The 17387-nt window shown below is 49.6% G+C and overlaps 1 protein-coding gene across 1 annotated transcript in view; it reads right to left on the reverse strand.

Moving 5' to 3' along the window:
* LOC142570692 (arylsulfatase B-like) overlaps positions 1-17387 on the reverse strand; it is a 41840-nt gene that overhangs the window by 12694 nt on the left and 11759 nt on the right. Inside the window, exon 6 of the mRNA XM_075679041.1 lies at positions 12261-12387. Within this exon, the coding sequence (XP_075535156.1) occupies positions 12261-12387 (127 nt within the window). The remainder of the gene's footprint in view (positions 1-12260; positions 12388-17387) is intronic.

The following is a 17387-nucleotide window of genomic DNA, read 5'->3' on the forward strand; positions in this document are numbered from 1 at the left end:
CGTGGCGGAGGTGTCCTGACTGCCGTGAACCAACAATTGCCGTGCTTGTGAGTTAACATTGACAGGAACTTGGAAATACTGTGGTTAAAAATGTGATGTCCTACACAAACAGTACTGCTGAGTGTTTGGTACAGACCGCCTCACCATCAACCGGACTTTTCTAATCTCTTAAACAACACGTTAAATGAAATTACTTCAATGCGCCCCGATGCTATTATTCTCCTTTTTGGACACTTGCTTTCCCGGCATTAACTGGTGCAATGGCACTGCTTTACTAACAAATCAAACCGAGGCGAGCTACTTTATAAGGGCGTGTTTAAACTGCAATCTAACACAGCTCTTGCTGGAGCCAACCCATGTCTCAGGGACCTCTGCCAACATTTTAGATGTTATACTAACCAGTCATCCTGAAGGATTAACATCCCTTACATATCTCGGTGCGATTAGTGATCACAGAGTTATTCATGCTGCTGTCACTTTCGCTCCTCCACTGCGCGCCACGCACGGGAAAGACAATTTCTTTGTATGACAAAGCTAACAATGAGGCACTAAATATTGAATTAAACGCATTTTTTTCTTCCTTTACTGATGAAATGCCTAATCATTCGATTTGTGATAACTGGCTGTTGTTTAAAAGCAAACTATGTGAAGTGAAGAATCAATTTATTCCCAGGATAACCATTTTCTCCACTCTACAAAAACGGTGGTACAGACGAGATCTTCAAAATGACTTGAAAATGAAAAAGCAGCTCTACCACCACGCTAAAATTAAGGCAAGCTCACTTGCTTGGGAGAAATATTACGCTGGTGGAAGTGCGTACTTAATTGGAATTCGCGTTGCCAATTAATGGTAATCACGATTACGAACAAGATTGCGGGCACACATTTTCTTATTGATACGCGCCCAGGTTAGTGCATTGTCCGCATCCATAAATCGCCATTTGAAACCTCGCGGACAGCCTCTCCGTGCCACTAACGCCTCTACCATAGCGACACGCGGGCTTCGTTCCCTTACCACTGACCTCGGATTGCGACGCAAGTAGCGCTGAATTTTCGTCATCGCCGACGTCGTGCATCCCATCATAGGTTCGGATTTCCTGTATTTCTACAACCTTGACCTAAGCATGCGGCACCAGCGGTTCCTTGATGGCTCTGCTCGTTTATCAATGGTTGGATTTCTACCGAGAGTTGATTGCCCTACTGGCATTCACACACTTGTGCCGCCAAGTCCTCATTAGAGAATCTTGGCCGAGTTTCCCGAAGTCACAAAATCTTGCACTTTGAACAAACCTTCTAGCCACACGTTTACTCACCACATGTTCAGACATGGTCCCCCAGTTTCTTCTCCTCCTCGCCACTAATAGTCCGTGTGGAGACTACCTTACTCTCAATGCTCAAATCGCGCATGACAGCTACCCACTTCCTCATATACAAGATTTAACATCTGGACGGGTGCAACATCTTCAGCAAAATGGGTATGGTTAAGGCGTACTACCAGATACCAGTGGAACCCAATGACATTCGCAAAACTGCCATCACAACGCCCTTCGGTTTACGTGAGTTTGTGCGCATGCCGTTTAGATTGCGCAACGCTGGACAAACATGCCAGCGCTTTATCGCTGGGGTAACACAATGTTTGCCTGCAGTCTTCGTGTACATCGATGGCATGCTAATCGCTAGCGCCACCCCGCAAGACTATGAGCGTGCCTTGCATGACCTTTTACAACGACTGCAACGGTATGGCCTCGTCAACAAAACACAGAAATACATTTTTTGAACTTCCAAACAGATTCCGTGGGCTATCGCGTTTCGGCACTCACCATCCTTCCGGTGCCATCCCACATCGAAGATGTCAGGGATTTCCCGGTGTGCTACACTTCGCCACCCTCGCGAGTTCTTGGGCCTCGCGAATTTTTCTCGCCGTTCAATTCCAGATTGCGCAACCTTACTGCCGCCGATCACAGACCTACTGAAAGCTCCGCGGAGCCTATGTTCGACAATACCATTGGCCGCCTCAGTCTCAGGCTGTCTTTTTGGCTGCTAAGCAAGCCGTCGCTGAATCAACTCTGCTGGTACATCCCCGTGTTGAGGCACCGAGTCCAGTGCGACCAATGCCTCCAGTGTGACCAATGAAGCGGCGTTGCAGCAATATAATTGCGTTGAATGGCGCCCCTCGGGTTATTTCTCTCAGACGCTGCAATCCACCGAGGCACGCTCAGTGTCTTCGGCAGCGAGCTGTTAGCCATCTACGCCAGCAATCAACACTTCCGCCACCTACTGGAAGGACGCGAGTTCCACGTGACGGCTTACCAGAGGCATCTCAATTATATGTGTTCAGCACGAACTCCTCCAAGTACATCGCGCGGGAGATCGGCATCTGGCATACACATCCGACTTCCCCAAGATATACGGCATGTAAAGAGAGAGGTAGAGAGTGATAAACGAGATAGACCGATCAGCTTACTGTCCGTTGCCTACAAAGCATTTACTAAGGTAACCGCAAATAGAATCATGAACACCTTAGACTTCTGTCAACCAAAGGACCAGGCAGGATTTCGTAAAGGCTACTCAACAATAGACCATATTCACACTATCAATCAGGTGATAGAGAAATGTGCGGAATATAACCAATCCATATATATAGCTTTCGTTGATTACGAAAAAGCGTTTGATTCAGTCGAAACCTCAGCAGTCATGGAGGCATTACGGAATCAGGGTGTAGACGAGTCGTATGTAAAAATATATCTATAGCGGCTCCACAGCCACCATAGTCCTCCATAAAGGAAGCAACAAAATCCCAATAAAGAAAGGCGTCAGGCAGGGAGATAAGATCTCTCCAATGCTATTGACAGCGGGTTTACAGGAGGTATTTAAAGACCTGGATTGGTAAGAATTGGCGATAAGAGTTAATGGAGAATACTTTAGTAACTTGCGATTCGCTGATGATACTGCCTTGCTTAGTAATTCAGGGGACCAATTGCAATGCATGCTCACTGACCCGGAGAGGCAAAGCAGAAGGGCGGGTCTAAATATTAATCAGCAGAAAACTAATGTTTAACAGTCTCGGAAGGGAACAGCAGTCTACTTTAGGTAGCGAGGTGGCAAGGGAATACATCTACTTAGGGCAGATAGTGACCGCGGATCTGGATCATGAGACGGAAATAATCAGAAGAATAGGAATGGACTGGGGTATCTTTGGCAGGCATTCTCAGCTCATCAACAGAGGGTTGCCGTTATCCCTCGAGAGAAAAGTGTATAACAGCTGTGTGTTATCAGTACTCACGTACGGGGCGGAAACATGGAGGCTTACGAAAGGGGTTCTACTTAAATTGACGACGACAAACGAGCTATGGAAAGAAGAATGATGAGTGTAAGTTAAGGGATAAGAAAAGACCAGACTGGGTGAAAGAACAAACGCGACTTAATGACATCTCAGTTAAAATCAAGAAAAGAAATGGGCATGGGCAGGACATGTAATGAGGAGGGAAGATAAGCGATGGTCATTAAGGGTTACGGACTGGATTCCAAGAGAAGCGAAGCGTAGCAGGGGCCGGCAGAAAGTAAGGTGGACGGATGAGATTAAGTGTACAGGGACAACATGGCCACAATTAGCACATGAACGGGGTAGTTGGAAAAGTATGGGAGAGGTCTTTGCACTGCAGTGGGCGTAGCCAGGCTGCTGCTGCTACTGATGATGATGATGATGATGATGATGATTAGGATGATGATTATGATGATGAAACGAGATTACAAAGGCAGGGAAGTTTACCGAAGATATATATCCAGTTGGGTACCCTGCAGTGGTTAAGGGGAGACATGAAGATATTTTAAAAAGAAAGCAAAAGAGAAAGTGCGCACGCATGAAAAGAGTGGGAGAGAGAAAAAAGGAAACACATCCGCACACAAACAAACGGAGGAGTGTCACAGTCGTTCAAGCAGGTCGCTTGACCAGAGTCACCTCCGTAGCGCCTTCCCCGCCTTCTGGTGTGAAGGTCACATCAGCCGGCACTCGAAGATCGTCTGCTCAGAAAGCTGCCGGTCATCGAAGCCTCTCAATGCCATCACGAGCGACTGTCCCTGAGAACTGTAGCGGGACAATGACAGAGGATATGTCGGATTGTTTCTTTGCTGCCGCAACTATCACAGGTAGCACTGTCAGTCATTCTGATGTGGCAAGCACATGCATTCGTGAAAGACACTCCTAGTCATAGCCTGCAGAGAACAGTTGTCTCGATTCGGGATAGTTCAGACGAAATGCGTAGACGTAGTGATGGGTCCAGGCGGTGCAGTCGAATATGTAGGAAAGCTGGCGTGTTCCACATGGTTCGCGTGGTTTTCCGCGCTAGTATGCGAAGCATTGCTGCAGCGTCAGTTCTTGATAGAGGGATGGGTTCCTTCATGGCATCTTCGTGAGCTCTCCTGGCAGGTTCATCAACGTTTTCGTTTCCCTTGATGCCGTAGTGGGCTGCGAGCCACTGAAAAGCAATTTCACGTCCTTTCGCAGCTAGCACGTGATATAACTGCCTTATTTCTAGCACAGGTTCTTCTCGTGGTCCACAACGTACAGCGGGTACCAAACAATGCAGGGCTGCCTTCGAGTAATTGATTATGCTCCATCTTCGTGGTAGGTCTCCATGGAACATGCGAAGTGCGCTGCGAAATGCAGCAAGCTCCGCAGCAGTCGGCGTTGTCCGGTGGGATGTTTTAAACTGAATAGTCACGGCTCTTTCTGGAAAGATCACATCTCCTGTAGATCCGTCCACAGCTGTCCAGCCATCGGTGTAAACGTGGAGATGATCCTTGTGTGTATTGTGCAGCATGAGCAAAGATAGCTGCTTGAGAGCTAGCGACGAAAGTCCTGCTTTCTTTCGAATTTCCGGTACTGAGAGTCAAACCTGTGGGCAAGGCAAACACCAAGGAGGTGCAAGAAGCCGCTCGGCAAGCGAATATTCTCTAGGGAGGCGCGTTCTGGCGTAATATACATATTTCCCATTGATACATATAGCGTACGACGTCATTGGCTTCCGCGTAAACGCCACCAGCGCCCATTTCTCAGGAGATATCTGCAGACCTTATTCGCCAAGATACGCCAGTACTGAAGTCGCCGATATCTGAAGCCTCGCGCGCAGCTGAGGACGTGCTACACCTGATGTGTACACGCATATGTCATCGGCGTGTATTGATATCTGCAGAGCCCTTGGTATGCGTTCCACGAGACCAACAAAAACAAGATTGAATAGTGTGCAGCTCAAGACGCCACCTTCGAGAACGCCACGGTGTGGGTAGTGTTGAGAGGTCGGACCGTCATGGGTTTGCACATGACAGGACGTCATGTGTTAATAATGCCGGGTCCACCGGTACACTAGGCCACAAAGACCAACCGATTCGAGAGCATCAAGTACAGCGCCATGAGCAACACTCTGATAAGCTCCTTTTACATCCATAAACATGGCAAAGGATAACAGTTTACATCTGTTTTGATGTCGGACGTAAGTGACCAGATCAATGACATTATCAATGGAACAGCGCAGACGTAGAAAACTGACCATAGCGCTTGAATAAACTTTGCAGCATTCTGGGTACCACTCCAGTCTGGCGACGGTCATGCATTCTATCACTTTCCCTGTGCAACTAGCCAGCGAGATTGGCCAGTATTACGTGAGCTCTAGTGGTGACTTGCCAGGTTTATGGAGTGGTATCAGACGGCTTGTCTTCCATTTTTGAGGAACGTTTCCATCCCGCCAGGATTTATTGAAATAACCAGCAACACATTTAGTGCTCGCTCACCCAGATCGCACAAGATGCGGTACGATATGCCATCTGGCCTAGGCAACGACGACCAAGTACACAAACCAAGAGCCGCATCGAGGTCCTCCGTGGTGAAAGGCAGGTCCATGCATGAATCCCGTGAACGCGGCATGATGCCATCTGTGCAAAGGGGGCCTGTGTACGTTGAGTGACCTCCAATCTTCCTGCAGAAATTTTCCGCTACCTGGATGTCCTCTCGGCATTGGAAAAGTGCCAGGTCTTTGAAAGGCACGCCTTGTTCCAGAAATACACGCAGGCCTCGCACGGTTCTCCATATGTGAGAGAGAGGTTTTAGAGGGTCTAGGAGTTCAAAAAAATTTGCCCACCATTGAGAATCCAGCTTGTCTATTCGGCGCTGGATATTGTTTTGCGTGCATGTAGCTATTCTTGGATGATGTATGGACTTTGTGCGTCGGTATCTACGCTCCGCACGCCGACAAATCGCATGGAGTCGCTCAAACTCCACGTCGGATTCTGAGAACGTTGGAGCGCATGTCAGCGTGCGCATCACGTTCTCCGTTGCTTCCATGATCGCTTGTTGAAGGCTAGAAGGAAGGCCTTTGCGACAAGCTTCTTCCATGCTGGTTTCTAATGTAGACCGATCGATTCGCCCGAGGCTGTTTGGCGAATGACAGCTGACCAGCCCTTTGGTCTAAATGTAGCGGGGGTTATGATCACTCGCACGCGTCTCAATGTCTGACAATCACTTCACACCAGTAGCGAAGCGACGTTGCACAAACGCCCAGTCTATGAAACTGCTGTACGATGAGCCTCGTAGAAAGGTAAGGCTCCCATCATTAAGCAGGAACAATCTATGATAAGATACAAATGAAGCCAGTCGCCGGTCCGTTGCCTTAATTTTGGAGCTTCCCAAATAGGGTGGTGGGCGTTAAAATCTCCTGTGATAATCCATGAACCAGGGGGTTGCTGTTAAGATGTCTTTTTTTCCTTGCTATCAAACCGGGTTCAGAAGGATAAGCAGGTACCCATTAGTGTGAAGGCTAGCTTTTTCTTTTAACAGTGAAGCAAATACACTGGTTCTCATTATGAGGTGGCACATGCTGAATGAAGTAAGCTCCCGACGAATAAACACAACGATTCTGATGCTTTCAATGCAGGTTGAGGACATGTTTCATTGATAGCTGGATAGCCGGATTGTGTTTGATAGTTTCTGTTCACAGATTACGATGATTGGGAGGCGGTTAGAGTATACATACTGACGAAAATAGGGCATTCGGCATCTAAGACCCCCGCATTCCACTGGATAATCGATGCTTCCCTGGCCTCTTTGTGGAACGATTGGTGATCGTGAGCTACGGTTCTACGCGAGGGCTGCTAAGTCTGGGCTCAGCGCGTACAGCACTTGCAGGCCACTTCGAGCGGCTGGAGTTGCGATACCTGTCAGTAATTCTTTTATTACCTTCACTAGGGTCCAAAGCATCATTATGAGCTTAGCTGATGACCTCACTGATGCTGGATCAGGTGTGTTGATTCCGGGGGGCAGCTTTCCATTGCAGACCTCAGGTTGGGCGGGCCTGTGGAAAGCCCGCCTATCCCGTCCCAGAAAAAGCATCGTCCCCGAAAAACGTGGAAAAAGTTTACTAAAGTGCAAGGAACAGAGAAAGAAGCCTTCTACGCACCAGAGGATGCACTTTCGTGTTGCGGCAATCGGCTCCACGTCTGCTACTCCTGACTAGCACGCGCTATCAGAGGCGCAGCGCAACGACCCTGAGCTACAAGCGTTACGGCAACGCCCCTCCTCCCTTCGTCTCAAGCTTGTTCCCTTTGCATCCGTGCGATCTTCTCTGTGGGGCGAAATGTCTGTGCCTCTTCCGCGCACTTTCATTCTGACAAAGTACCGGCGGGTGATTTTCATGCTATGTGCGACAGTGCTCATCCTCGCATACGGGCCACTCAACACCTCGTCACGCAGTGCTGTGTAGCCTCATGTCAATGCAGATTTTCGCGCGCGGGCCCATTCCTGTATTGTGTGTCAACCAACCAAGGTGGCCCGCCACACTGTTGCGCCACACCAACAGTTCGTTGTGCAAACCTATACCTGCATAATTGGTCCGTTTCCGCTTTCGTGCGGCTAGCATATTTGACTATAGTGGACTGTTTTACGCGGAGATCTGATGCAGTCCCCATCGTGAACATGACCGAAGAGACAGTGGCACGCGCTTTTGTTTATTCATGCATTTCAGCTTTCGGCGGACCAGCCAATGTAACAACTGACCGAGAAGGGCAGTATGAATCTGCATTATTCGCTGCACTTGTCCGCATTCTGGGGATGAAGCAATGCCGCACTACTGCTCACCATCCGCCCGCTAACGGCACAGTCGAGCGTTTTCATAGGCAGCTTACGACGGCTCTCACGATTCTCATGCGAGCATGCCTTCATGTTGAGCACTGGACCGACGAACTGCCGTTGGTAATGCTTAGCCTTCGGCCTGTCCTACGCGGCGACCTTGGGCACTCAACTGTCAAAATCGTTTATGGCGCCCATCTACGTCCTTGGGGCGACCTTTCGACCATAGAAAAGACAACTCTTCAACATCAACGGTACTACTTCCGCGACCTCAAGCCCATCCAGACTAGGTCAGCCACATGTTGGAACACCCGCACTTTGTGACCGCCGCATGCCTTTCTTAGGCGAGACGGTATCTGGCGCCTATTACGCGGGCCTACGACGGGCACTTTTCGGTAATGCGCTATTCCACCAGGACGTTTGTCACTGCGCAGCACGGACGTGAGGAGACAGTCCTTACAGACCGCCCAGAGCCCTCCTACGTGGAGATACCCATCACCCAACTGCCTCTTCAGAGCACGGATTCCTCAGAGCATTACTTTTCCTTAGAGCCTCAAGAACATCCGCAAAGCGTCCATTTCCCGTTTGCGTTGTAGCCCGGAAACGGCCGGAAACGGCCGTTGTAGCCCGGAAACGGCCGCATCTGTTACGATGCCAGTGGGCGCTCACAACAAGAACAACAAACAAAATAAACATTGTAGTATCCTGTATCCGCTCTGAAGTTACGCGCCGGTCGTTTTTCCTTTTGTGCTAAACAACAGCATGACGAAAATGAGCTAACAATTTTGCGATTATGACAATGGCATAACGACGACAACGGGACGGCGACGGCGTCAGGACATCGGTGGGATGACAACGAGTGCATAAGTGATATAGCATGACGACAACTTTATTACGAATGCTCTATGACGAAGACGGCGTCACGACAACGTTTTGACGACAACCACATGAAGAAGCTCGACTGAACAAGACGGAACGACCGCGACGCCATGACGGCAATGGCATGACAACGAATGCATGACGATGACTGCCTGATGACGAAGCAATTGACATGAAAATCGCGACATGATCACGATTGAATAACGACAATATGATTACGATCGAGAGAGAGATAAACTAGGTCGGAAAGACAGGTAAGTAAGCCGCAAAATATTCTGGTTTGCTACCCTGCAGTGTAGGGAAAGTAAGAGAAAATGAAAGATGTAAAGATAGCGGAGAGAATCAGCATAGAGTTACGAAGGACGAGGACGTCCATGGAACGACGAAGGTGACACGACGATGTTGAAATGATGGCAATGGGATCACGTTTGTGAAATCATGATGAATGTAAAGCGACAGAATGAAGACGACGGCATGGGGAAAGACGGATGACGATGTCGAAATGACAATGATGGAACAACCACCATGTGATCGCTACAAAAGTATTACAATGAATGCATCACGACCACTGTACGCTGACAACGCAATGGCGACGAGGCTATAACGACGATGGCATGGTTACCACGGTGTGATGGCGATGATGGCATGACGACTAGGCCGTACGATGACGGCATGACGAGAGTCGATTGGCGAAGCTGAGTGATGACAGTGGAACGTCAAATGCATAACGAATGCACGACGACGATGGCATTACGACGACGACAGAAAAAGAGTCGGATGATGAAGCTACAACGACGACGATGCAACAACCTTGGCGTTTTTACGACTACAAGCGCATACCTTCTCACGCAAGCTATTGCATAACTTCAGACACTAGGCGTACGTAAGAGGCTTGACGACGACCCAAGTCGAGAGTCAGATGAAGCTGGAGCGACGAAGATGGAAACACCACGATGGCATCATAAAAGCATAATGGCAATGAGTGCCTGACGAGTGTGTGAAAAGGATCGCATGACGACGAGGGCATGACGAGATTCGTACCACGAAGCTGGAAACAACGAACCAAGGGCTACGATGGTATTACGAGCACATATCCATTGACCTAAGCTATTTCACAACTTGGGACACTGGAGCGGCGTAGAAAGCAAGGCGACGATGACATTGCGGTAGTTGGATGACGAAGCTGGTGTAGCGACGATGGAATAAGCATGACGACGTCACGACATCATAACAACGAATGCCTAACATGTGTATATGAGGAGGCATGACGAGACTCACATAACGAAGTTGGAGACGACGAAGCAAAGACCAAGATGTCATCACGAGGACATGTCTAGCAGAAGGAAGAGGCAGGATGGACTGACCACGACGGCATCACAACGAAAGCATGACAACGTATGTCTAAGGAGCGTGTGACGAGGATGGCTTGAAGATGACGGCATAACGACAGTCGCATGGCGAAACTGGAAACGACGAAGCAACGACCACGAGCGCATACCTGGTGGCTCAAGCTGTTAGTCTGCTTCGGCAACCGTATCGGTGACGAAGACAGTATGACGAAAATCTATTAACGAAGCTGTAGTGACGATGATAAAACTACCACGGCGGCATCATGACAATGGCATGACAACTAATGCACCTCGACTGCATGACGACCATGGTGTGACGACGATGGCATGACGGGAGTCGGTTGACGAAGCTTTGAGAATGACAATGTAACGACCATGACGATATCACGACAACGAACACGTACCTAGTGGCAGACGCAATTACAGACATTGGGCTAGTTGTTCGGTCTAAACGGCGTGAGGATGGTGGCATGACGAAAGCCTGATACGATGCTGTGATGCCAAGCATGCTACGACGACGGCAGCATCATGACTACCAGCACATTCCTAGTGGTGCAAACTGATAGGCAACTTGTGCCACAGCGTTGGATTAAGAGGACAGACAGACAGACAGACAGACAGACAGACAGACAGACAGACAGACAGACAGACAGACAGACAGACAGACAGACAGACAGACAGACAGACAGACAGACAGACAGACAGACAGACAGACAGACAGACTCAAAAGGCCCAAGGTAGGCAAAGATGCTAATCGCGTTAAAACATTCTCTTGGTCTGCGCATGTCGGTAGCAACACACTTCTGTGTGCACCCAATGAAAAACGAAAGATATACAGCTCTGGCAGGAGGTCCCCGTCTGTAATGGACGACTTGCTTGGTATCATTAAAGCGAAGCTGTTAGCCTCTCGGTTGTCGGCATTTTTCGTGTCTATCCGTGAACAAAAATTATTATCACAAGCAATGGCGAAAACCGTCCTAGGCAAGCAAAACTGCAATAGCCCATTCCCCTCGTAATGTAGAGGCTACAAACACTCAGCAAAATGAGGCAAACTGGTCATACATTTATCGCAATCAGGCATACAACGTACAAAACAGCTTACGTTTCAATGAAGAACAAGCTCTAAACAAGCATCCATCATGAGTCCCAATCGCACATACCCAGTAAGCAAGGAAAACTGCCATGGCTCATACGCCCGTAAGGCAGAAACTTCAAAGCCCTCAGCAATGTGAAGCGAACAGTCTATACGTTCATTGAAATCACCCATACAGCACACAGATCAGCATATGTTTCAATAAAGAACAAGCTGAAAACAAGCATGCGAACTTGCGTTGCATACCCCCCTCAGCACTTGTAGTGGTGGTTTTACAACAGCTTCGCTGGACATCCACTTTCTCAGTGCCAAGATGGCGAGTGACTTTTTAACTTATACCAGGGTCCTTTAACTAAGAGCGAATTCTAACGCAACAAGGCGCACATGTGAAATAACTGGTGACCTGTAATGGCAAAGAAACAGCGTAAATACACGAAAACAGCACAAGGATGCAAAACGCACCACTGTATCCTTAAGCTTCCTTCCCGTTCTCGAGCTGTTTCTTCCCCGGCAAGGAACCAATTACCTAACTAATATGACCAACGTTCTTGTCTATATTCTTAATGCTGCTAGGCGGGATAATCGCTTTCAAGGGCTGAGAAACATTACTAATGGAAATTGCAACGAATTTCTGCTTGTTCCTATACAGTTTAGTTTGCACTCAGAGCTAGTCTTGTTGAGCCTGTTTTACGAGGCTGTCTTCGTGCGAGCAATGCAATTTCAATTTCTCGTGAAATTTAAGCGGCACACAAGTTGTACCAAGATTAAGGCACTCCGCAAATGCTCGCGTTTCAGTCGTCGCCTACCTGCTCTTGTTACTCACCCGCAAACAGTGTCCTGTTCCTGTCCCCAATGTATGGGAACTTAGCAATATTCCTTTCCGGCGCGTCTGTCGTCAGGTTGGCTGTCTGTGCGTGCACAGCGAGGGTGCTCAAATACATGAACATAGGCTGTGAAGACAGAGAAACGTGGGAAGTACTGCGTTAGTTTTAACGGGTCCTCTTTTGAATTTCGGCTACTTGAGCCTCGTGTCAGATGTCCTAACACACTGTCACAGATTGGCACTAGTAAGAGCCCCGATAACCCTGTTGTCCACCCTATATACTAGCTTTCCGATATACAGGGTGTCCCAGAAGTCTTTACCTATTACACACATGGAGAAGGCAGAAAATATGGGAAATACATATATCTTTTTATCTTGAATTGCACGTGCCATATTCAAGTTTTCGTATGTACATACAACTATTTGGATACATTTCCGGGAAGACGGATCGGGCGTGATGGTCCCATTAACTGGCCTCCGAGATCACGGGAGATAACACCACTGGATTACTTCCTTTGGAGTTATGTCAAGGACCAGGTTTACCAAACACCAGTCAACGACATGGCAACATTACGGCCCAGAATTACTCATGTCAAAAGAGCCATCCTTCACCCGCAGGGTTGTCTGAACAAACCAATCAAATGCTACCCTCGTTCACAGGAGGTCACCAGTGAGCGGCTTGTCTTATCTAATTGGCTCACAGTAGGCGAGGAGCATGCTCAAGTGGAGAGGAATTCGATGGGGCGGAGTCACTGCACTGAATATCGATAACCGGATGAAGTGGGTGGTGCCGGCGTCTGCGATTGGTCGGCTTTCCCTTACTTAGCTTGTGGTGGCTGGTCGAAAATCACGGCGGCATGCAACGGAAGCTTAAGAATGACGCTAAAGCTGACCCTCAGCAAAGAAGAGTTGGCAGAATGAGGTGGTAAACGTGTCGAAAGGGCTCGAAAACGTTACACGGCCACGAAAGAAGTTTTATTATACGCAAATACACCCATCCTCTCCGGCAGGTGCGAGTAGCCAGCGTCTCAGCGATCGGCGGCAGCCATCTTTTATTCCTTTCTGAACGGGGCAGCCTGCGGCTATTCAGAAGAAAATTCAGTTTTGTTCGGCATATTAATGCATATTTAACGCGTACACTTCACTTTGACGCGGTGAGCTTTTGCGGTTTTGTGACGTCGCGTGACAGGCAGGTGAAAGTGGGTGCAGCCCGAAAATTTTTGACCAACAGCCGAGGACTAATGGCAAAAAGGCGTCGAATCTGAAATAACTAGTTTTGTTTTGTTCGGTCAAATTATGCATAATCAATGTGTACGCGTCATATCAGATGGGGAGCCGTCGCGGTTTTCGTAACGTCGGGTGACAGACAGGTGAAGTGGAGGTGGTCCAAATATTTTTTGACGAATCGCGGTGGGCTGATTGCAGAAATAGAATAGAAAAGTTTGGAATAGTTTTACGGAATAGCGCCCCTGGAGAGGCAATGATGGGTTAGGGATGTTGCCTTAGAATCCATCCACAAAATTCCTGTTCAGTAATCTGTATAGAACTCAAACGCAGTCACAGATGCGTGAAGTCCGAAGTACATGTAATAATTGGCCTCGAGCTCCACCACTGGAAAATCTGGCGCCACCGTCAGCGTGACGTGCTAGGAGGGATCACGTGGACATAGCGGCCGCGTCGGCTGCTTCGGGAGCGCCGAAGCGAGCTGAAAACGAGAGTTTAAATTCCCTCGTACGCTGCGGTCCTCATTTAGTGGCGAGATTTCCCCGCTTCGAGTGTCTCCTTTACAACGCTTGAAAGCACTACAATAGGTAGTGGCTGCCTTTGAAGGCGCGCAACATGATAGGCTACTGCTCGGTGCCGCAGTGCCGGACGTACGTAACGGAGGCCGATGTCAGCCTTCTTCACACGTAGGCGCAGGACAAGAAGCCGCGTGAAGCTTGGCTCGCGAACCATAAAACCGGCAAACAGTCATCGGCTACAACTCGAGTATCCAGCAAGCACAGACGCGAGGAAGATTTCTGCTACGGCGCCGTGTCTGTGATGTTCGGAAAACGCGCACTGAGGTCGACGCTCGCCAGAGTCCGTTGCCCGAGTAACGTCAAGACGGTTTGGTCTATGAACTTGTCGATGCTACAGATACTGGCAAGTTCAGTGGAGTGGAAAGGGAGCGGTAAGAAGCACATTAAAAAGAAAGCATGGCATATGGTCATGTTTGTGTTATGAATTAGTGCACTGGATTACAAAAAAGGAGCAGCGGGAAATCGCACGCTGAGAACACCGATAAGCATACAGTGTGACGCAACTCTAGAAATAATATTGAAAGGTAAAAGAATTTAGAATAAAAAAAAGATTGAATCGTCGCGACGGCACGTACATCACAGTCCCCGTAGGCGTCGAAGTCTCTACAATGAAATTGTGGCGACGAGCGACCACGTAGACCGTTAAAGTCTCGGGCTCTCGCAGGAGAGGGAGAACCGACAGTCCGTCTCTTAGCGTAGCTTTCTTTTTAATGATCTCCTTCGGAACGCTAGCCCGTGCCGGAGCGCCAGCCGCTCGACCTCGTGTAGACGCGAGCGTCTACGTCATCCCTCGTGCGACGCCGATGCTGCTGCCGCTACCGAGGGCTCCCCCCCGAAAGAGGAGGAAAGTTCGACGAACGATGGAAAGTCCACGTGACGCGGCGTGTCTTGGCGTTGGTCTTGGGTGTCACGTGCACTGGCGGCGGCGAAGGATGCAGCAGGGTCGCGTCGCATACTGGTGGAGCTGATGGCGTGGGTGCTTCTATGTAGGCGGGTTTGAGACGTTCCAGGGCAATTGTGTCTGATCGGCCGTTGACATTCACAACAAACGTCGTCGGACGACGCTCTAGAACACAATATGACCCGGAGTAGTGTGGTTGCAAAGGCTTCCGCGCGGCACAGTTACGCACGAAAACGTGGGTAGCAGAGCTGAGTGCGAGAGAAACGTACGGGGACCTTGCTTCTTGTGAACGTGTAGGCACGGGGCGCATCTGGCTGAAGAAAGCTTGCAGTTCGGCAACGTAGTGGGCAGGTGATGGCATAGGCGTTTGGGGGGTGGCGACAAAGAAATCGCACGGAAGGCGTAGGTGGGTGCCGTAGACTAGCTGAGCACAGGAGCAACCTAGGTCACTCTTGAGTGCGGCTCTGATGCCAAGTAAGACAAGGGGCAAATGTAGGACCCACTTCTCCGGCGATTCATGTGCCATAAGGGAGGCCTTGAGATGCCGGTGAAAACGTTCAACTAGTCCATTGGACTGAGGGTGGTAAGCTGTTGTGCGAAAACGTGTCGTTCCGAGTAGTTTGAGTAGCTCGTTGAAAAGTGCTGAGTCAAACTGCCGACCGCGATCTGTGATTATTGTGGATGGGCAGCCGAACCTTGCGATCCACGTAGACATGAAAGCTGCTGCAACAGTGGGCGCTGAGATGTCAGATATAGGTGTAGCTTCTGGCCACCGTGTATAACGGTCGATGCATGTCAGTATGTAGCAGTAGCCCTTCGACGGTGGGAGAGGGCCGACGAGGTCCAGGTGTACGGTGTCAAAACGAGCATCCAGTGGAAGAAAAGACTTGGCAGGCGGAATGGGGTGACGCTGGATCTTCGAACGTTGACACGACAAACAGCAGCGAACCCAGTCGCGAACTTGCGCGTTTAGCCGAGGCCAAACGAAACGACTGGAAAGGAGCTTCTGTGTCGCGCGTATGCCAGGGTGCGACAGGTTGTGCACGGTTTCGAATAGACGTCTGCGAAGGGATGCCGGAATGTATGGTCTAGGTGTGTCGTTAGAAGTGTCGTAGACGACGGATGTACCATCTGGGGTCACAACGACGTCTTCCAATTTCAGGGACGTTGAAGAATTCCGGAGTGTACGAAGTTCAGTGTCGTCACGCTGTTGACTGGCGAGTAAGTCGGCCTCGATGATGAAAGGTTCCGATGTCAACGTGGAAACGACATTGACACGACTGAGGACGTCGGCTGGAACGTTGTCGGTGCCCTTGATGTGGCGGAACGTTGTTGTAAATTCGGAAATGTAGGAAAGGTGGCGAGTAACAGGACGCCGAACGATTCATTGCGTGCACAAGGGGCTTGTGGTTCGTCAAGACAGTGAATGCACGGCCTTCGAGGAAATGGCGAAAATGCTTGATAGCCAGGTAAACAGCGAGTAATTCACGGCCGAACACGCTGTAGCGGGACTGCGCAGGCTTCAGTTTCTTGGAGAAAAAAGCGAGTGGATGCCACGCAGTGTCGATGAATTGCTGCAGAACGGCACCAACGGCGTTGTTTGAAGCGTCGGTCATGATGGCAGTGGGTGCGTCTGGCTTTGGGTGTCTAAGCAGCGTGGCGTCGGCGAGGGCAGACTTGACTCTTGTGAAAGCGTCGGTGGCCTCTTCAGTCCACTGAAGCACTTGTTTGCGTTTGTTTACCAGGAGGGCGTCTAGCGGAGCCATAAGTCGTGCGCACTCGGGAATGAATCGGCGGTAGAAATTGACGAAACCGAGAAACTGGCGAAGCTTGTTGAGTGTGGTCGGTCGGGGAAGGTTTTCGATGACGCGAATCTTGGACGGCAGTGGTCGAATGCCGTTAGCGTCGATGGTATGACCGAGGAACTCGAGTTCGGTTTGACCGAATTCACTCTTGGCGGCGTTGATGACAATTCCTTTACTGGCAAGGCGTGAAAACAACAACCGCAAGTGGTGAAGATGTTCTTCTGCCGAAGAGCTTGCGACGAGAAGGTCGTCAATGTATGCAAAAACGAAAGGCAAACCTCGGGTGACGGAATCGATGAAACGCTGAAAGGATTGGCCCGCGTTCCGTAAACCGAAAGGCATGCGGAGAAATTCGAAAAGACCGAAGGGTGTGGTGATGGCGGTCTTGGGAATGTCTTCTTCAGCGACCGGTAGTTGATGGTAGGCGCGAACGAGATCGATCTTAGAAAAGATCGTCGCACCGTGCAACGCTACCGTGAACTCCTGAATGTTCGGTAGAGGGTGGCGATCAGGAACGGTGACGTTGTTTAGTGCCCGGTAATCACCGCATGGGCGCCAGTCTCCCGTCTTCTTAGGCACCATGTGAAGTGGTGATGCCCAGTTACTGGAGGAAGGGCGG

Source organism: Dermacentor variabilis, chromosome 2 (assembly GCF_050947875.1).
Source record: "Dermacentor variabilis isolate Ectoservices chromosome 2, ASM5094787v1, whole genome shotgun sequence".
Lineage (NCBI taxonomy): Eukaryota > Metazoa > Arthropoda > Arachnida > Ixodida > Ixodidae > Dermacentor > Dermacentor variabilis.